At 36.1% G+C, this 22,383-nt stretch overlaps 2 protein-coding genes and 1 long non-coding RNA gene across 3 annotated transcripts; 2 read left to right on the forward strand and 1 right to left on the reverse strand.

The window, feature by feature from the left end:
- The first annotated feature begins 987 nt into the window (after positions 1-987).
- Positions 988-5,996, forward strand: LOC121420702. The gene is made up of 3 exons (XM_041615362.1): positions 988-1,061; positions 1,757-2,007; positions 5,300-5,996. The coding sequence occupies exons 1-3, from the start codon at positions 1,000-1,002 to the stop codon at positions 5,401-5,403; spliced, it is 417 nt and encodes a 138-aa protein (XP_041471296.1). The 5' UTR covers positions 988-999; the 3' UTR covers positions 5,404-5,996.
- Positions 5,997-9,509: 3,513 nt separating this feature from the next.
- LOC121420833 lies at positions 9,510-14,578 on the forward strand. Its single transcript, XM_041615461.1, has 3 exons — positions 9,510-9,596; positions 10,713-10,981; positions 14,106-14,578. Exons 2-3 carry the CDS (start codon positions 10,747-10,749, stop codon positions 14,201-14,203), a joined length of 333 nt encoding a protein of 110 aa, XP_041471395.1. The 5' UTR covers positions 9,510-9,596; positions 10,713-10,746; the 3' UTR covers positions 14,204-14,578.
- Positions 14,579-18,003: 3,425 nt separating this feature from the next.
- Positions 18,004-22,138, reverse strand: LOC121420743. Its single transcript, XR_005970816.1, has 3 exons — positions 22,072-22,138; positions 21,058-21,267; positions 18,004-18,607 (listed from the first exon to the last, which is right to left on the reverse strand). It is a non-coding gene; the product is annotated as an uncharacterized LOC121420743 (long non-coding RNA).
- Between the last annotated feature and the right edge of the window lie 245 nt (positions 22,139-22,383).

The following is a 22,383-nucleotide window of genomic DNA, read 5'->3' on the forward strand; positions in this document are numbered from 1 at the left end:
CACCGTTTAAAGCAAATGAAATTTATTTTACGAAAAAAAAGTATAGCGTTGTCCTTGAAGGAATAAAAGGATCTGCTGAAAAGGTATGCTTATCGAGTCTGAATCTCTCAAAAAGATGTATCATGGTAAGCAAAACTTTAATCCTGCCCTTTTGTTCTCTCACGTCGTTCTTTTGTTTCAAACATGAATTATGCTAATAAAAAACCTATAAAACGCACATTGAGTAAAATGTATACTACAATATTCAATATTACAAATAATTCAAACAACGATGTTTACTACGTAAATCTCACAATAGTTGTCTAAACAGTTTAAACAAGTGTTTAAAATCTTCAATAACCATGCTTAAATTATTGATAATTAAATATTTGAATTCTAACTTTGTTGCTTGAGATTTTAAACACTTATTTAAAATGTTTAAACAACTACTGTGCGATTCATGTGGTAAAAAGTGTTGTTTAAATTGTTTTTAACTTTGTAGGCCCTACAAAAAGACTTTTAATTAAAGTCTTTAAAGTTGAAGACTCCGATCACATCGCGAAGAAAGTTCGAAGAAACACAACTAGTATGGCATTGCATGTCGTCAATCTCTTCAATTTGAAAAAATTAAAGGGGAAATGCAAAAAGAAAATGTAATTAAATAAAAATTTTGCCATGTTGAGCACCATTGAACTGCATCCAACATCGAAATCCTAATGTAAGAGAGAGAGAAAGGGGGGAGAGAGAGTGAAATATTGCAAACACTTCGCTGACGACTCGACAATTGAGATATTTAATTACCTCTTGCGATATAAGAAAACCACAAATTATCTTGAAACTCGATCAATCGCTCCCCCTTCCCCGGAGGGTTTGTTAATTGGTCCGATAGATATGGAGGTGTGTATGTCGTTTTATAATTACTTTATTCAAATATTCGGTAAGAAGGGGGCAGTCATGGGCGGGGCTGCTGGGTTGTGTCGGATGCAGATACATTAAGGGGAAAGGTATATAAGGAGAAGAATGCATCAGAGTCTTCATCTCATCTCGTCTGGCAGAAGAAAGCATCCAAGCTCTTATTTTTTGTGAGTATATCTTGATATTTCTCAAATTATCTCAATTATCATCAGATTAACTCGATTCTTTGTAATCTATTCGCCTTTTTTCCCGTTTATAAAGGAAAATGAAGATGTAGTCCGCCTCATTAAAATTTTATTTTTCTTAATCAGAATATTTCATATTTCATTTTCGGGACAATTATGATGATGCGCATGCATGGCACAGTTATTTCTAAAAGCGCTGAATGAAACAACTAATTGGTACTAATGTATTTATTTCGTGGGTGTATTATATAACAGTTTCAAGAGTCTTGGTAGTATTTCTTTGCACACTGTAAATTCATTTGAAAAAAAGAATTTTCATTAGTAAAGGTCTAACTTAAACAAATCAAATTAATTTTTGTATTCCCATTCGCGTATATCAAATATAAATATATTTAAATTCGTGTACATATAAATATATGTCACAGAATTATGCGAATATCACTACAGAAACGATTTTTTTTTTATTTAGATTGGCCAGAATAATAAACAATGCTTTCTACCTGATACATTGACAGTATGACAGAAAATACGATATTTTAAAGTGGCTGACTGTTAAAAAAAGATTTTATACATGTCTTACTTTTTAATTTTATTGTTGAAAATTTGAAATGAAACAAGTATAGTCTTTCTATCTGTCAACTAACCTTTTTTTATTACATTCATTCATCGTCATTCAGGCTACAATCAACTCTTCCGTTAACACCCAACCAAACCATAATGGCTTCCAAGGTGCTCATCATGATCTTTGCTGCTGCCATGGCAACCGCCTTGGTTACCGCCGAAGCGTTCGACGATCTCACAGGCGCCGATCTGGATGAGATTCTGGGCTTGATTTCTAAGAGGGTTGATTCAAACGACGCCGGAATGGTGTTCGACGAGGGCTTCGACGAAATGGACAAACGAGGACGAGGAGGGAGGATGTTTTTCCGTAAGTACATTTTGGTTCTCTTGATGTTCGTTAAATCCAATCTTCCGTAGGGGAAGGCGGGGTAAGTTGAGCATAGGGGCAAGTTGAGCCACCACCCCCAGGCCAATACTGAATGAGTCAGACATTATGGTGGTGTTATGTATTGATGACCCATAACATAACCCCTAACCCCACCACATTGTTTTTAACTTTGAAACAAAAAGTACTTTTTTAGAGGGAAAATTACAAATTTCAGCCAAAAAAGTACAAAAGGGTGTGAAATAGATCATTGCTTTTTACACACACATGTCTTTAAATATAATAAAGAAATACGAACAATATTGTTAGTCCAGGTATAGATTCTCATTCTTGTCATGGTCTTTTACAAGATGGATGCATAAAAAATGTGTGGATGTGAAAATACTGCATTAAGTTTGGACTGGGGTAAGTTGTGCCAAAGAACATGGGGCAAGTTGAGCCATGGTAATTCTAATGGTAATGTAAATAAAAAATAAAAAAAACCTTAAAAAGCCATCGATATGCAGGCAGAAAAGAACAAATTCATGTGACAGTTCTTTTACTTTTAGAGATTAGAGAATGTTAGTATTTATAGAGAATTAGCAAGTGAAAAGACTTCGAATAAAAAAAATTGACATTCTGGTTCTGGTTCCTGCATACATTTTGTACATAGTTTTTGTAGCTCAACTTACCCCAGAAGGTGGCACAACTTACCCCACAGATGGGGCAAGTTGTGCCACTTGACATCGTTTTTTTCAAAGGTCACAGCGACTTTCAGTGTGGGGGTAGAAAGTTGTATATAGGTGAAAAAGATTTCCCAAGAATCAACTTTAAAGGCAAGGTATTTATTTCTACAATATTATTAGTCATATCAATTCTATCACGCAAAATGCAAAAAGTGTCACAACTTACCCCGCCTTCCCCTACTCATTATTGGTTAGCAAATCGTGCTTTACTCAATCATGAATTCTAGTCTGCAAACACAGACTCAAGCTTGATCGTTTAACCGATTATCATGTCTATCAAATGAAGACTACTCCAAATTATCTGTATCAAATAGAAGCGGAGACAGTACATGAGCGAATCTAGTCTCATTACTTCAGACTGTTATGCACTATGCGACTTGTGAAGAAAAAAAGTTTGTGCTTCCAGACTAGATGGGCAGTGATGATAGGCTTCATTTTCGATCCACTATCCTTGAGTGAAGGTTTGCACAGCAGAATAAAGTAATTGATAATATCTTAAAAACCATTAGCGCCCTGAAGTTGCAATCTTGCACATACGTACAATTGAATTAAACTATGATTAGTTTTCTACCTACCTTCAAATTGGAAAGGCTAATAAAAAGCAGTAGGTCTTGGATAACATCTATATAATAATAATAAGTAACGACGGTGCAATATAGATATCTTAAATTAAAGAAAACAACATGGAAACAGTTGTCATTATCATCCCTCGAAAAAAATAATAATTCAGCGTGCAAAGAGTTAATAATACCCCTTCCATAAACCCAATTACTATGAATTAGGCGGCTAATAGCAGCATAATTTGGTCTTAAAATTGGAGGAGGACAAGAGTTATCCGCATTACTCTGATGCTGCTATTATCCGCATAATAGCGGCATCGGGATAAGATTTTGAGTTTATGAACGCATTTCCAAATAATGCGGATAATTGCCATGGTGCGGTCACAAGGTCACCCTTTTTCAACACAATCACATCGGAGGGGGCGTGTCCAGTTGTCATGGCGATTATCCGCCTTTTTCAGGACGGGCGCTCGTAAAATTAATGCGGCTTATTTTCGGAGTTTATGAACGCAATTTTTATTGAATTATATTCGCTGAAGTTCTTCATTTCGAATAAACTGTACATTGTTTTGATTAGTAGTAGTAGTAGTAGTAGAAGTAGTAGAAGTGGTGGTAGCAGCAGCAGCAGTAGTACTATTTATGCTGATCTTCCGTGGGGTCCTGGGCCCCGTCTTACAAAGAGTTACGAATGATCCAATCAATCGTAACTCTATGGAAATCCATCAGTGTCAAAAGTTTTAAAAAGCAGGAAATTTGCAAAATGTCCATGTTAAAGAAAGGAGAACACACCAAATTGTCAAGAAATCAATTAATCTATGGATATATATTCATATCTAAAAAAAAGATTAACTGAAGATGCATTTTATATATTGCTGGTTCTCCATAGTTACTAGAAAAGAAAAAGGTGTCCCACCAGTGTGTCCATACAGTGGAACACGATGTGAATCACGTTCACACTGGTAAATTTGAGCTTTTGTGACAGTGGGAATCACATATTCTCACAGACTGTCGAGGTTTCCACAGAGTGAAATTTTCTCCATACTGTTGAATTTGAACAACGTGATTGATTTTTTCACTAAAGCCCGGCGCACATTATGCGATCCGATGTGATTCTGTAATAAATCTCATTTTGCCTTAAATGAGAAGGAATAGGTAAATTTATTTCATTTAAAGTTCAACATTGTGTGAGGAATGATAAAATCATTTATTTGATTTGTGACAAGTCCTATGGTGGTTGGAGTAAAGTCCAAATCGGTTTTAAGTCGCAGCCGATGATGACGTCACTGCACTTTGAATTGAACTTGCTTTTATTCATAAAAGGAGGCTCCAACTAGACTGAATTTCGATGTCAGTAGTCTTTACCACTATTATGAACTCTGATCGCTGTAAGATTTCACCGGCTGGAATGTTAATCTCAAAAGTTATTACAATTTATTTGAAATTCAGATCGCAACGAATCGCATAGTGTGCGCTGGCTTAGTCCAAGATGTGAACACACTGTGATCACACTGTGGTCTTTCCGGCAGAGAAGCCGTTTAGGAGCAGGTGCCGGGGAACGAGGGGGTTGCCACTTACAGTGGCCATGCACACACATCGCGAAAATGACCATCACATTGTGATTTCATGTTACTATGCCCCCTCCCAAAACTTTGGCTTTATCCTCCCATTCCTTTCAAATCTTCCCGCGGCCTACTAACCTATCAATATTATTACCTGTCTGATCTAGTGGGTGTTTCATAAAGCTGTTCGTAAAGTTACGAACGACTTTACGTACGACTGGAACCTGTTCTTAGGTCATAAATCAATTACATAGGGATATCACATAGGACAAGAAAGGATCACCAGTCGTGCGTAAAGTCATCTGTATCTTACGAACAGCTTTTATGAAACACCCACCTGTTAGCTGGTTTTGCCTAGTCGCGGCTAACTTTCGACCGATTTACTCATCACTAATACATATTTTTCCCTTTCTCAATCGTTATTTTCCAGGCTGTACACACCCTCTGAATGGCTTTAACTGCATCTGTGACAAGCGATTCCGCGAGACCAGCCCAAAATACTACAGAGTGTGCGGATACGGTGGAGGACAATAGACGCAAACCTATCATGGCTGACCACCGGATAGCACATTGAAGGACCGAAAGTTGAACAAACCAAGACCCGGCTGGATTGAGATCCGGTTAACAATGAAGACAACACGTCCGAACAACATACAGATTGCAAACAATTAAACTACTAAATGATTTTTGGAAAAAAAAAACGTGTCGAATACACATTGGATAGAATGGTTGTCCTATCCATGCGCCTTTACCATGGTAACTTTACAAATATTGGGTAGGACGACTGTTCTTGTCAGACAGAGACTAATATAAGCTCGCTTCCGATAGCAGACCTTTACATTTACGATATTCATCATGCTCTCTAAAGATATTTCTCTTCAAACTGTTCAACTATTATAATACGAGTGTGCCTGCGAACTGATTTCTTTCGTTGTTTAAGGTGCACGAATTGATATTCACCTCAACGTCACGTGACACCAATCTATTATGACGTATCAATGCGTGCACCACTTTGTACTTCCCTTTTTATATTACATTTTTATATACAATTATGAATACCGTTTGTGAAATGTAACATTATTTTGAAGCACAATTTATTTAAATTGGTAATTATGATTTACTAAAAAGCATCATAAAAAGACTCAATCTATAGTCGATAGCTAGGATTAGTTATACAAAAAGAAGACTCATCGATTAATGTATAAGTCAAGTTTTGATAATACTGTCTTGCAATGTAGGTAGAAGGTTAGAATTGTGAAAATCTGTAGAGGATAGTCTGATAGCGTCTGATAGTGTCTCCTAGAACTCATGATTTGTAATCAACATGCTCCTGGAATCAAGTGATCGAAGTGTTTCTATTTTGGTACATCACTAATTCTTAATAAAAACGTGGTATTCATAACATATCTGTTCTCCATTTCATTGCATTGTACGAACGTATCAATTGTGCATGTATAGAGGAGGAGTTTGTGGTCTGTCACACCAACTAAACCGACTCCAGACCGATCAAACCTATTACATTATTGATAATGTTAAATCATCTGTCGGTTTTGAATAGGTTTCAGAAAGGCATTTATGTGATCAAGAGCGAATAAAGGATGCTATTTGAATGTAATTGTCTTTTCCCTAATACCTCGGACACAATTGCTCTACGGCGGCCGTATGGCAAGTGGAAAACAGTCGTTTTAACAATTTCTGTACCAGCTACATATAGGTGGTTTGCATAAAAAAAAATGAATAAAACGGCTGTTTTCGACTCGCCGTACGGTCGCCGTAGACATGGTAGAGCAAAGGTGACCGAGGTATTACTATCATGGGAAGGATGAGAGTAGTGTCAAGAGATACACGGACATAAAATATGACTTTGGATTAATGGAGAGTAGTGAAAACGGGAGGATGTAATATTCTGTGAGAGGGTGTGTGTGAGTGGGATGAGAGTGTGTGTGTGTGAGATAGAGAGAGATAGAGATAGAGAGAGAGAGAGAGAAAGTTTGTGTTCAACATCTAAAGAGGGTTAAGATGCCGGTTACACTTCGTAATTCCGAAAGTTCTTTATTCCGAAGGTTCGTAATTCCGAAACACGTAAATTGCCTATACCTCGATGTTCGTTAATCCGAAAACGTAAAAGGTTTCGTTAAAAATTTGTGCCGTTATTCCGAAGGTTCGTTAATCCGAAGGTTCTATAATCCGAAAACGCAATAAGGTTCGAAGATCCGAAGGTTCGTTAGTCTGAAAACGAAATAAGGTTCGTTGTTCCGAAGGTTCGGAATTACGAACCTCATTTCGTTTTCGGAGTCATGAACCTTCGGAAATACGAACCTATGGAAATGCGAACCTTCGGAATAACGAAGCTTCGGAATTACGAATGTATGCGAAGATGCCAGTCATTTGCCCATAGTTTTGGCACAACTCAGAGTCATTTTCATTGCACAACCAAAATAATGAGAAAGGTGTATTATACATAGAATGGTGCTAAAAATTTAGGGACCCCCACCATATATATGTCAAGTGTTCAAATCCTTAGATATTTGATTGTGAATTCGGGTGATAAACTATCACATTCAATAAAGTTGGTTTCTCTGGGCGCGCCGAACATTGTCATGATTGTAGTGTTGTTGTCTCCATTCAACACTCGGCATGATTTTTCTGGTGGGGTCCACTTACTTTTTAGCACTACTGTAATATGTAAACTAGAAAAAAATGGAGGGTGAGGGGGATATGAATCGAGAGACGGGTTGTACTAGAGGGGAGAGAGATTAAATTGAGAGAGGGGGATATTGTAATTCAAGGTGAAAGCTGGGAGGGGAAACTACAATAAATATGAGAGTCTTGGAGCTTTATAAGAACACTTGCTTTACTCCACCCCTCTCCATAGCCAGTCAAAAATATGATTAAACCTCAATTTTTCAGAACTTTTTAGAATGTATATCCCTTTAAAGAGATAGACTGGTTCTATTTCTGTGTGGGAAATGTTCACTCTTTTGTAAAGTGAAAAAAAAATTGCTTTTTGCTTGTTAGTCATACATCATTTTCCTGTTTAACTATTAACTTGATTTTATCGTTTTTACCGCTCTTTAATATTTGATATTGCCTGTATTTTTTTCCTACGCTTCTGTCTACTATACAATGCATGTATATGTACATGTATACCGCATACATTCGTATTTCCGAAGGTTCGTTAGTCCGAAAACGAAATGAGGTTCGTAATTCCGAAGGTTCGTTAGTCCGAAAACGAAGTGAGGTTCGTAATTCCGAAGGTTCGTTAGTCCGAAAACTAAATGATTAACTAACCTTATTTCGTTTTCGGACTAATGAACCTTCGGAGCAACGAACCATATTTCGTTTTCGGATTAACGAACCTTCGGAACAACAAACCTTATTTCGTTTTCGGATTAACGAACCTTCGGAACATCGAACCTTATTTCGTTTTCGGATTATCGAACCTTCGGGATAACGCCACAAATTTTCGGATTAATGAACCCTTTTACGTTTTCGGATTAACGACTATCGAGGTATAGGCAATTAACGTGTTTCGGAATTACGAACCTTCGGAATTACGAAGTGTAACCCATGTATACGAGGGCCCTCCAAGTATATCCCAGGGCCCTCTTGTAAATCAGTTTACGTAACTGAAGGGACTACCCTGGTAAAATGAAACTGAAATAAATAAATACTGTAGGGTTTTGTTATTCTCCTATTATAATATGCTGTACTCTGAATGTATTTGATTGTTCAGGAGTCTCTTGTCATACAGTGTTATACTGAAGAGACTATATATACAATATTAAAAGACGATAAATAAATCAAGAAGTAAATCTAGGGATGACTCAGGTGTCTTCCAATTCTATACGCTTTAGGTCCTTGATCTTCACGACATTTCAAGCAATCTCATCACTTCTAGAATGGATTACCTTGAATAGAAATAGCTCCATTAAAACGCCATGGATTCTCAACGAGTTGCTTTTTCCATTTTCCTTTTATTTTTGTCACTTCTCACCGCTGTAGGTACTGGTTTTATGAAAAATCAATGGAAACGGATGATAGCAATTCTATAAGCAAATCAACGAGTGCGATGATAACCAAGGCTACCTTCGGCTGACATAGTAGCAAAAAAAAATGCCTGGTCCATGTACCCCTCCTTTCTACCTCTATCATGTCTATCATGGCCTTCAAATTTCGACACCTGCAAATTACGATTCATTCAATTTGCACTCAATTTAAACATGATAAAACAAAATCCATGAAGCACGGAATACCGACCGGTGTATCAATGCAATTTAAATTTCAAACTGAAAATTGCAATGCCACATGAGTATTACCACATCAATAATTAACCAAAACTAATAGACCTTTGTTGTTAACCTCAAGATGTATATTTCATCATCTCAATAATAATAAAAAATAATAAATAATAAACAGTTATTGAAAAGCGCATTATGATTATAACATCTCTCAGCGCTTCCAAACGACTTGGATATTATTACCCCGGCTTTAGCTTGGCGGCCGTAATTATTTACAGCGCGCACGCATTTCAAAGAATTAATTCCCATATGCATACCAGGTACCTATTTACCTTAACTCGACTGCCTTCCGTCTTGCGTAACGAATAATCACAATAAAACTTCCAACTGAAATATAAACTCTGGGAATTGAGAAAATCCTAACATTCCTGAAGTTATCTTTTGACTGCGAGTTTTGTACAGGGAAAGCAAATTCAAACACTACAGGTAAGTTTTCATTTCATGTTATAGTTACCTCCATTTTCTCTTTTCTTTTTTTTTGGGGGGGGAATTTTCCTGTCTTTTTACCGCAAATTTCTATTCTGGTAGTTTTGGAGCGATTCTACGTCTTTGTCTCATATCCTCGAGTTTAAACTTTATACTGTGAGTTTAGGTGAGGACGCTCCTGATGAATAGTTATTTTGACACGCTTTATTGTAATTTTCTGCCTTCCCGGTTTTACTATTGTTGTTTTTATACTTTTATTCGACTTTCTTCCATTATTGATCTTTTGTAAATATTGTGATTGTTTTTTTAGACCTTTTTTATAGATTAAAAAATAGTTTTAATTTCAGCAAATTTTCTCTCTTTTTGCAATTCTTCAAATATTGACCATATGTCCATTCATTTATAAATTCAGGGGCTTGCTGAATAAAGCGTAGTATTATTCGATTAAGATGATGTTACATCTAAAGATGTAGTCCCCCTGAATGTACCTTTGAACGTCGCATAATGTTAGAGTTTACATTTTGCGTCAGTTCACAGTCACTTGAAAGAACTATTTTGTATTCATTATCATATTTTTTTTTAATCATAAAATATGTAATAGTTCAATCTTGCAATACGCTTTGATGCCGTACAGATAAATTTAATGCACCGCTCAAATTCCTTATGATAAAAAAGTTTTACCCAATATTGGGTAAAATGGAAACATGCATGTTGGATGGGTAAAAAATGTCACTGTCAATTCATGATAACTATACGAATATTTTAATGACAAAGAGGCCCATGTGTTTGTATAATGAGAAGCTTCATTATCTGCTTGCAAAATAATAGCAGATATCATTAACTATTTTTGTTCTAAATATTGTGTTTAGAAATTAATAGCTTATTTAAAAAAGGTGCTCAATCTGTAATTTTGATAATTAGTATGGTGAAATCATTTCTATATACTTATACCTTTGAACAGGAGTTTTTTTGTGAGAATTTCGAAAAAAAAAATTGGTTTCATTTTGTTTGGGTCGATCCTTTGAGGATTCTTTCGAAAAATCAATTTCCCTTCAGTTAGCTATAAAAATTAGTGTTTAACCTTTGAAAAAAAAAATCATTTTCATTATATGTCAGACTCCCACAAGAGAACACATCAACATTTGATAGAATGGCGGGGAAAACGGGTATCCTCTTCCTTCTCGTGGTCCTCGCTCTCGCCTCGACGTCGGCGATTCAGTTAAGTGACATCAGTGAAGACGAACTCAACGCCTTGTTGGACATGGCAGTATCCAAGCGGAACTACGAGCAAACGGTGTTGGGTGGCGGGCCCGATGACTTGGAGGGGTTTGATGGGCAGTTCGACAAGCGCGGTCGGGGACGGGGAAGGAAAGCACCTTTGGAAAGTAAGAAAACTTGAATATTTTGGGTCTGGGTTGGTTGCCAAGGATTCTTTTTTATTGTAAATATTTATAGATATTTTCGTATTCTTTTTCACACATTTTTAAAGGTCAAGTCCACCTCAGAAAAATGTTGATTGGAATCAATAGAAAAAAATCAGACAAGCACAATGCTGAAAATTTCATCAAAATTGGATGTAAAATAAGAAAGTTATGGCATTTAAAAGTTTCGCTCATTTTCAACAAAATAGTTATATGAACGAGCCAGTTACATCCAAATGAGAGAGCGCATGATTTCACTCACTATTTCTTTTGTTTTTTATTGTTTGAATTATACAATATTTCAATTTTTATGAATTTGACAATTAGGACCTCCTTGCCTGAAGCACAAAATGTTAAAATAATGGAATTCCACGTGTTTGAGGAATGAAACTTCATTTTATATGACAATGACGAGAAAATCAAAATATTTAATATAATAGAATACAAAGAAATAGTGAGTTAGTGATGTTATCATCTCTCTCATTTGGATGTAAAACTGCTTCACTATTTTGTTGAAAATAAGCGAAACTTTAAAATGCCATAACTTTCTTATTTTACATCCAATTTTGATGAAATTTTCAGTTTTGTGCTTGTTGAATTTTTCTCTTTTTATTCAAATCAAGTTTTTGTTGGGGTGGATTTGTCCTTTAAAGATTATATTGTCCTCCACTTTGCACTAATTCAAGGTCAATTTATTAGTATGAGAGAGCGTGACTCTTATTTCAGAAGATTATTGTGTGAAATTTTATTTACAATGTCAGATACGAGTTACACTCTTAGAATGTTGGGCAACATACTGTCCACAAATAATTGGTTAAAATGTTATCCAACTTTGGGTAGTTTTCAACCACTACTGCGTAATTTTCACCCAAAGCACACATTAATGGTTTAAAACTACCCAGAATTGGATAAAGTTTTAACCAGTATAGTGTGTGGCCAGAAGTTGCCCAACATTTTTAAGACTGTACCCTTCAGTATGGAAATATTTAATGGTATGAAATGAATCGACAGCTCTCTTTTTCGTGAAATCACATTTTTTTTTTCAAATTCAGAATTGGAGTTCTGAATGAAAGCTATAACCAATGAATAGATTAAAGGAATTATTTTCTTCCCTTAGAAATGGCGAGAGTACATGAAATACAATGAATTAGACGCCAGCAAACTGTTAAAAGAAAGGCGGCGATTGGTTTTATTCATGATATATTGTCTGTGTTTACACATTTCAGTCAGATCTTAATGCTGATTATTAAAATAGTACACATAAAAAACTGTGGTGTTAACCGGTGTACATAGAGGACCACACCAGTTATTTTACACCGGTGTTGAATTGGTGGTGTTAGTTTTACACCTATAGGTGTTATTACAACACCTATGGTTGTTACATTTACACTCTTTGGTGTTATGTTCAATCTCTAGGGTGTTATTTTAACACCTCAGTGTGTGGTCCTCTATTAACACCAATTGGTGTCAGTTTTAACACCACACTTTTTACAGTGTAACAATAATGGAATCATCAATGGTGACAAACATGTTTTCCCTTGATAATCTACAATTACTTAAGTTGATTAATAGTCGTGTTAATAGATAAGAACATAACTTGGTTGGATTTAGCCCCACAAGCCTTTTAAATCGTACAGGCATTTTATTTCAAGGATTTAATTCCTGTCAATGGGTACACGTTATCAATATTAACGTACATAGGGTCATTTACCTCACCTGGGTAGAGTGCAGTACAATGTACTAATTTATTGTTGTAACATCGTCTGGAGACTTATCCATTAGTAATTGTGGTGGTGACCAATGGCGGCGGAAGCCAACAAAATATTTTAGGGGGATCGTCCCCCCCCCACCTCAAATTTTGGGGGATCTGTCCACCCATCCCCCCCCCCCCCCCGCTTCCGCCGCCTATGGTGGTGACGAACATTTTATACAAGAAGTAAGTGGTGTTAGATGTCATTTTTTTTGCCTCGTGTTGCATTTAGGCAAATGCCACTCAAAAAAACCACCGAATTGATTCAGGATATATACAAAAGCCAGTCAAAGTCAGTGTGATATTCCTTACATAAGTGATAGAATGTAGAATATAGCAAAAACAAATTCATGTACTTCATATATGTTTGAATACACAACCTTGCAATTATAGACGACTATACTACAGCATTGGCGCCGCATGTTGGAAAGGGTTCAGTTTTAAGAGTCCTAGCCCAAAAGAAACCTTTGGAATAAGCAGGGTTGTGTCGAAACAGAAAAATCAAAGATTACGAACAAAGAAAGTTTGAGAAAAATCGAACAAATGATGAATATTTGAATAATGCAATCACTAATGCTATGGAGATCCTCCCATTGGCAATGCGACAAGGATGTGTGATGTCACATGTGAACAACTTTCCCTTTGATGGACTATAAAATACTCTCAAAATGTCTCTTTCTGCTTTTTCTTGTGATGATACAAACTCTTTATCCATGATGTATTACATGCCCTCCTATAGAAAGAACACATGATCTACTAATAGATGTGATAAAAGAGGCAATTCAAGTGAAATATATACTTAAGTAATGAGGAGACATGTTCACAAGTGACATCACAGATCTTTGTCGCATTGCCAATTTGAGGATCTCCATAGCATTAGTGATCGCAATATTCAAATGCTCATAACTTTTTCATTATTTGTCTGATATTTCTCAAACTTTCGTTGATCTGTTTCTTAAATATTTTTTCTGTTTTTACACAAGCTATCTTGTTCCAAAGGTTTCATTCTCTTTTAACAATACAGGAGTGATTTTTTTGGTATCATCATATTAATTAATCCACTAAAATTAATATTTTTTTCTCCCACCAACCGCCTCTATTTGTTTCTCTCTCTCCGTCCCTCACCTTCTCACCTTTGCTATCATGTATACCCTTTATTTCTTTATACCCGTTTCCCGTAAAATACCAATTTTTATTTGCCCCTCCCTCTCTCTCTTTTATGACACTTTTAAATTTTCTTCTCTGTCTTGTATGTTCCTTCCCACCTTCTCTTGCGCTCTCTCGGCCTATTCTTCTTCCTTCTCTCTCCTCTCCGTTTGGTTACTTATCGCTCAACAGAATGCGTGAATCCTGTGAGTTTGCGGAACTGCATGTGTGATCCTAGATTCACGGACGACGAACCGTTGAAACGCTACAAGGTCTGCTTCAACAACTAAAGCCTGGTGGACTTCTGGGCTCCATAACACAAAGATTAGTCGCTAAAAAGATCAAAGATCAATCGCTTAATGAACTGACCAATCAATATCAATGTTACACGCGCAATAGGTTTAAAATACTGACAAGGGACCAATCAGGGCGGTTCTTTCATATTTGCAATTCATCGCAAACCTTTGTGTTACGGAGCCCTGATCGTCGAGGAATATGGACCATCAACAATGGAGACATTATATACTGCAAAGTTTGTTAACCAGGAAAAATGAAAACGTGGTCATGAAAGGCCTCCAGATTTTGCTTACTTGTGGTGTTTTACAATGATTTATGCATCCTTATATTGCGGTCGAGTTCGTCTCCGAAATAAAGCAACTTGCTATGCACTAAAATAATAATTTGTTTGTTTTTCATTAATCAAATCATGGTTAAGTTAGCAGTTGTGAGGGTTATGTTACTATCATTGGCGGCGGAAGCCAAAAAATGAGGGGGTGTCCACCTGAAATTATGGGATGGACACAGGTAAAAAAAATTGGACAAGCGCCCCCCAAAAAGGTTATCAACCGAAATTTTAGGCGTGGCTAACCAAAGAATTTTGACAAGCCAAAAAAAAAAAAAAAAAAAAAAAGTCATCAACCTAAATTTTAGGGGGGGGGGACAACACACGTTTCAGGGGGTGTCCACGTGAATTTAGGGGGGGACGCAGATAAAAAATTGACAAGCAAAAAAAAAGGTTATCAAAAAAAAGGGGGAGACCGTCCCCCTCCCATCTAAAATTTAGGGGGAACACGTCCCCCCCCCCCATCCCCCGCTTCCGCCGCCTATGGTTACTACAATTTCTCCCTCTGTTCTATTTCCCTTCCCTTCGTTTTCAATTTCTCTGTCCCCGCTCCACCTCCCCCTTCCCGTGCTCTTTTCGGGGGGGGGAGGGGGTGCTGATCATCTCTTCAACGGGATGTACACATGCCGCGATCCAAGATCATGTCGTCTGATCATCTCTTTCACTAGCCTCTTGTCGAGGCCCTATCAGCTGCTTTCCGAGCGAATATGGCGAAGCAAGTGATATAGCGAAGCAGAGCGCCGCGACTAGCGCCAGGCCCAATTCGCTTCGCGAAATAAGGAATCCCTCGCTTCGCTCGGGAAGCAGCCGTCAGGGCCGAGACAAGAGGCTACTCTTTCACAGGATGTAGACATGACGAGATCCGAGATCTTGTTATCTCATCATCTCTGCCACAAGGATGTAGACAAGACGAGATCTAAGATCACGGCGTCTGATTATCTCTTTTTAAGCATGCAGGACAAAATGCATTTTTGTATGCAAATGTTACGTTGGTAAATGAAAAATTAATTCCGATACACCATACGTTTTTACTTCTTAAATGACAACTTCAGTACACCATGCGCATATATTTCGTACACCAAGCGTATATTTAATATAGGCTTTTGTTTTTAAAGGACGTCAAGTAGTACTCTGCTGTTTATAAGTATGAATACCAGACATGATTAAGTAATTATAATTATTCCGATATTAGTTTATAAGGATACTTCCAAATTCAGTAATTGCACTATACTAACATCTACATTTCAAGGCAGAGCTGTTGAAAGTAAGACTATTAGACTGAATTATTTTTATTAATGCACTCAAATTTAAATCGTCCTTTTACGCATATCGTGCAATGCGCTGTGATATTTCGCAGGTAGTCATGTAACTAAAATGCGATTTTAATTTGCATAATTCATACGATAATTGAAATACACCACATGCATACTTTAATTAAAATGTAAATGTATAACTTGCTTATATTTGAATACAAATTTTGATACACCATACGTATTTTGATACGTTGTTCTCATTCAAAATATATAGCCAAAAGTAATAAGGTGGCTAAAACGATTACTCTCCCAAACATGGCAGTGGATAAAAAATTCACAATGCAAATTTATTTTTCGAATAGATATCTAAAACAGAAATACTCCGAGAATTCATTTGCTCAATTTCATCGTGGGTCCGTCAGCCACTACGAGCGCCAGATGAAGTAAATGAAAAAGCACTGTTTTTGTCGTGTTGGTTGAGACCATTATATTCAAAGGTGTGACCGTTATCGTTCAACAATTTGGGTTTGAAATAGGTCTATTAGCTTGCGCATAATCGCCATTTTGAAAAAGATATGTTTTTTTACCTTTTACTCGAACTGGAAAAAAAAGATGGGTGTTTTTATTTATAAATGAAAAGTGGGTTTCGAGGGACGTAAAATCGTTTGTTTTCTATCAAGTATTTTTTCTTCTTTCACGAGAACATGCTACCTTGAATTAATACTAATATACCCATTCGGGAATAAATGCATAATAAATGATACATGATACATTTAATAAATGATACATTTTTACCTATCGTCCATACCATAACTTTTCTTTTGGAAATTTTTCCAAACTACTAGTAAATACGAATGAAGATATTGGACATATCGCAATGATAAATTCACATGTTACAACTTTGCTAAAAGGGGATTAAGTACACATTTCCGATAGTACTCATTTAATTGGATATATTCTTGCTGTCTTTTATAGGATGGTGAAAAGATTTCAGGCCATCATAGATTTGTTGTCGTTCGGTATGAATACTCTGAATATCACAGTGACAGTGTCACGTGACCAGAACAATATTCCTTAAAACTGTTGTCATAGTTAACATCGCTATTCAGATTTTAAGATAATGATCAGAACATCAAATATAATAATACTGATGATAAATAAATTCATAACGAACACATAGCCATTTCAAGGAAGGAATGCCCATGGCCGCTTTAAATAAAATCACATATGAATAAAAAGTGTGATGCAATTCATAGGGATCAAATGTAATAGTAAAGGCGCTGTCACACCTTGGCGTTTTAGACAGCGTATGCCCGACGTATGAGGAATTTGGCGAATACGCTGGCGTACGTCGAATACGTTACGGGTAAGTTTTGCATACGTTAAGAGTACGCTAAAACACGCTGGTATACGTCGTCATACGGCGAGGTCGTCGAAAAATTTTGTGCAAGCACAAAATTTTTCGACGTATGCCAGCGTACGGCTCATACGTCCCGCATACGCGGGCCATAAGTTGTAGGCAAGTTACGCGATCGTTGATACACGTTGACACACGTTACTCGTAAGTTACTCATAAGTCGATGTACGTCGAGATAATGTCCAGCGTACCCTAAAACTTACTTGTAACCTATGAGTAACGTGCTTTGAACGTAAGTGTAACTTAACTCCAACGTATATTGACGTATGAAGACGTATGAAGACGTGCTCCGGACGACCACAAAACTTACTGAACGTGTTTATAACTTACAGCTACCGTATAATGGCGTATTGACAACGTTTATAGGAATTGGTATATAAAGGAGGGGTTCACAGGAGTTTTCTTCGGCATGGTGGTGGTGTTGATAGGTGATGTATCGTGCGGTTATGATTTGAATAGTCGAGCGGCAGCCTTTTTATAGGCTACGACACGTGTTCGTCAGCGATACGCTGCCGCGCGCTATGCGTAAGTTAGGCTATCGCAGGGCATAAGTTGTGTACGCCAGCAATACGCTAAGCATTCGTTGGAATACGTTACTTATAAGTTAACGAAGCGTTCGATATAAGTTACTAATACGTTATGTATACGTCCAACTCGTTATGAATACGCTAAGTATACGCCCAGAGTTGAAAAAAAAATCAAAGTTCAGCGTATGCCGACGTTTTAGAGAAATTTTGATACGTCGGGCATACGCTGTCTAAAACGCCAAGGTGTGACAGCGCCTTAAGGTTTGCAAGTTTCTTTAGAATGACTAAAGAGTCAGTGAGATCCAAATATTGTGTGGAAAAGAGAGTTCCAGAGACGGGGTGCAGTAGTGAAGAATGTTCTATCACGACAAGTCCTTTTTTCCATATCTTCAAATAATTTCTGGTGATTAAGATTTTGTTTTTCTTAACCACGATCATCATCACCGTTCAGACCTATCTCTGTTTTCCAGTTGAATGCAATTGCTAAAACGAAATTGACATTAACATGATAGAATAAGTAAAATTTAACCTTTTGCCCATAACATCATAGCTTGTTGTTCTATACATCAAAAGTTCACACAAATGACCATATAAATAACAAGAATGTTACATTTGAATATTGAATACAGAAATTTTACATGAATTCTCTCGTACGTGAATTTCGATGAAATGTTCAAGAATATGACTTCAGTCTTTATAACAATACTCGAAACTAGTTCTTTCAAGATGATTTCTGTCAGGACCCAGGTTTTGAAATGTTCCTCAATCGTCGTCCGTATTACCCAATACCGCCCGTAGCCCGCAAGCCGAATAACGCCTTTCGTCTTTAAATCTGTAGTCACACCAGCAGTATTGGTTTTCTGGATTCACGCATACTGCAAATAAAAAATAAAAAGAAAAGATGAAAAGCGACTTACGATGAGAGTAGTAATATCAATGACGACAACAATGATGATGATGGTGGTGGTGTTGATGGTGATGATGGTGATGGTGGTGATGATGATGATGATATTGATAATGATGATGATGGTGATGATGATGATGATGGTGGTGGTGGTGGTGATGATGATGATGATGGTGGTGGTGGTGGTGGTGATGATGATGATGATAATAATATGGTGGTGATGGTATTGATGATGGTGATGATCGTAATGGTGGTGGTAGAGGTGGTGATATTGATGATGATGATGTTGATGATAATAATAAAATGGTATGGTAATGACAAGGAATTATAGCAAGAATATTTCTCTTCCAGGAATGACCCTAATAGGCTGAACAGGAGTTCTGAAACACCTTTCCTTATTATCTGCGGCTACAAGTCACCCCCCCCCCCCCCCCCCGACACAGCTGCTATCTACTGCTGATAGCAAGCTAGTGCAACAGCTGTGTTCAATAAAAAAAGTAATCATTGTAAAACTACATTCAATAACTGTGTTAAAATGATTTTTCAGATCTTGCCACCATTAACTAATACCGTGTGAGTCTGAAAATTTTTTTAGACGTTTAAACCAATCAATGTAATGCAAAAATCCTTTCCAGGTACAAAGCATGATATATTATGGGTCCTGACAAGGTATTTTCAACAGAATAATTCGATATTATTTCATGTGGTTTATTATAAGCTTGAATTATTAGAAGGTATTTTTTATGATGTAGATATGTAGATTTGCGTATTAAATCAATTAATGAAAAAAGTCCATGAAAACATTAATTTTACCATATTTACTCCAAATATCTTTTCATAGGAGTAAGTTTAGTAAAAAAAAAATAGCATGAATTTTTTTTCGATATTTTTTTTTCAATAAATTACCGTTAGTACCTACTCGAGTGTTTTCTTTTCCATTGATTACATTGACTACGATGTAAAATTAATCGTGAAAATCAAACTTATATACACTTAATCGGTAACCTTCGTGTACCTACTCGAGTGTTTTCTTTACCATTGATTGCATTGACTACGATGTAAAATTAATCGTGAAAATCAAACTTATATACACTTAATCGGTAACCTTCGTGTTACCGAAACCTGGACGCACTCTTTGTATTCCTTCCTAACTTTGGTGCCAGAAATTTACATCGAAACAAATAACACATCCGAATTATCCAAGCGTAAATAATTACTTTCGATAGAATACACTTTCAGGACATAAATGTTTTGTTTTGGTTTCATGATACGTTTAAATTGATTAAGCGACTTCTAAAATTATTTTTTTTTCTTTTGTTCAAAAGCATACTGAATAACCTATTCCTTTAGATAGCAAGAGCTTTATCACTCACATACAGTTTCATCAATATTACGAGTTATTTTTCAAAAGTAAACATTTCTTCGTAACAACGCAAATAAGCCTGTTCACGGTTGTAAACTTGACACGAGCAGAAAAAGGTAAAAAAAAATGTCTTGTAAAAGACTAACTAAAAGATAAGAGTGCATTTGTGACCTACTACCCACTAACTACCAATAAGTCGCCAGGTAAATAGCCAAAATAGTATTTTTTATTATGTAAATATGTAGATTTGCGTATTAAATCAATTAATGAAAAAGTCCCTGAAAATATTGATTTTACCATATTTACTCAATATTTACTCCAAAATAGTCTCCAAAAATATAATAGCTTTTAATATCTGAAGGAGCAATTCTTCTTTTTTATACTGTGAAAATATAAGTCGTGAAGTTGAATAGAAGAAAGGATATACAAGAGTTTCTTGGACACTACTTTTTCGGACTGCTTGCAAGTTTCACTGAGATTACACAATTTGCATTCTCATGCTTGAGTTAACCCCAAACTTCAAACCTTGTTTTCTCCTCTTTTCTTTTAATGGTTTCTGTCGGTCAATTTTAAAATATTACATATCCTTCTGAAGCTTAGGAAATAAATTTCCAAGCTCAACAAAAATCTTAATATTTTATTTTGGTCGACCTATATATTGTTGGTTTGGGGGTGGCAGGTCCTTTGGTTGCAAAATTCATCAAAATACTGAAATACTATACACCTGAATATTTCAATGAGAAAAATTAAAACAATACACGTGAGATATTGCGGGATTTTTTTTCTTCGGGGGTAGAAATGGTATGAAATATTCAGTTCTTTTCGCTCATTTTAGCCCGGAACTATGGAAATATCAATTAATCAACTATGACCGTATGCATTGGAAAGTAGATTTTACATCATTATTAACTTGATGATTTTGATGATATGTAAGTCCAACTGGACCTACAATAATAATATATTACTAAAGTAGTAATTGCAATTCCAACCTTTGTTAAATACATGTAGTTCCGACTATACCCTATCAAACTGTGGTATATTGTATTATATCTACTTACAAAATGGCTTCGCCCTCTTCACCACGGCATCTAAGAAATGTACTTCCGGTCCTGCAATGGGCGGTTCGCCCCTTTTTTCCTCCTCGAAATCATCGAACAGGTCATCTGCATTCCATTCCTCGTCATTCAGGGGAAAGGTTGCCATAGTAACAGCAATACACACCACCAATGTGAAGATGAAGACTTTAAAATCCATATTTACCTCAATATCTGAGATAGATAGAGGAAATGTGAAGAATTTTGCCAAAGACTTATTTATATTATCATTTCGAACAACATGAAAAAAGAATGAAAATGAAAATATAACGACTTTTAATTATTTAATTTTTCCTTGAATGTTTGTAATTTATATATATCAGTGCTTAAAAATTAAACATTGCAAACCAAGGTCTGATGTGTTTTTCCCAATGATACCATCTGAAACAATATTACTTAACTTAAGAATCAATATAAATATTGCTATCAATGGAATATGGCCTTTTACTTTATAGAACAGTCATTAATTCCTATTTGCTACATTCCTTACTGGTAGCTAGGTGTGAACTTGTTTTTTAAAAAAAATAATTAATTCATATTTGCATGTTAAATTTCAGGACATGTATGTGCCATCACAGACCTGTGGCGGTCAAACTTAAAAAAAACATATATATGAACACCAATATAATCAAATCATTGCATCATACTAACAAAATTTTTAACATAGTAAAATCATGATTTCCAAATTTTAGGATTCATAATGAATCTTGAAAAAAAACATAGTATACGATAGGGATATACTTGGTATTTGATGGTATATCGTGGTCTTATATGAAATCCATTGTGAGCCTCTCACTTAGGAGAATATATGAATCAAAGAAAGTGTTAATGAATAAGAAGCCAAGTCTTGAATTTGCAGTTGGAATAAAGAAAGAAATATACTAGCACATGCATGAATATTATAATCCCTGACCTAGATGAGATAAACATTTAGAAAAAATTGTTAGTTTGGGGAATGATCAACAACGGTTTACTTACCCGAACCTGGCGTTAGCTGTTATCGCGTCCACTGTTAATCTCTAGAAATGAACTTAGCTTTGGCGAACTTCCCATTTATATACCACCCTCCAAACATATCGTAAAGCTTGATCACTACATTAATAATCCTTGCCCAATGGTTTGAAACGGAACTATTGTGCGGAACCTATGCAATAATTTGAGACAGTAGGGGATAATTAAAGTATTTATGCATCATATCCTCGTCATAAACAGCGTATGAACCAAGCCGTGGGATCTATGTTCCTTATTTTATTTTAATCGAAACATTAGCCTTTCTCCTTCAAATTTCCA

The sequence above is a fragment of the Lytechinus variegatus genome, chromosome 8 (assembly GCF_018143015.1).
Source record: "Lytechinus variegatus isolate NC3 chromosome 8, Lvar_3.0, whole genome shotgun sequence".
Classification (NCBI taxonomy): domain Eukaryota; kingdom Metazoa; phylum Echinodermata; class Echinoidea; order Temnopleuroida; family Toxopneustidae; genus Lytechinus; species Lytechinus variegatus.

What these genes read in the sequence shown, in the direction of transcription:
- LOC121420702 (XM_041615362.1), top strand. Translation starts at nt 1,000, where the DNA reads ATGCATCAGAGTCTTCATCTCATCTCGTCTGGCAGAAGAAAGCATCCA. An exon ending in CATCCAAGCTCTTATTTTTT is followed by an intron (nt 1,062 to 1,756) that starts GTGAGTATATCT and finishes ATCGTCATTCAG; the next exon opens with GCTACAATCAACTCTTCCGT. An exon ending in AGGAGGGAGGATGTTTTTCC is followed by an intron (nt 2,008 to 5,299) that starts GTAAGTACATTT and finishes GTTATTTTCCAG; the next exon opens with GCTGTACACACCCTCTGAAT.
- LOC121420833 (XM_041615461.1), top strand. Translation starts at nt 10,747, where the DNA reads ATGGCGGGGAAAACGGGTATCCTCTTCCTTCTCGTGGTCCTCGCTCTC. An exon ending in AAGGAAAGCACCTTTGGAAA is followed by an intron (nt 10,982 to 14,105) that starts GTAAGAAAACTT and finishes ATCGCTCAACAG; the next exon opens with AATGCGTGAATCCTGTGAGT.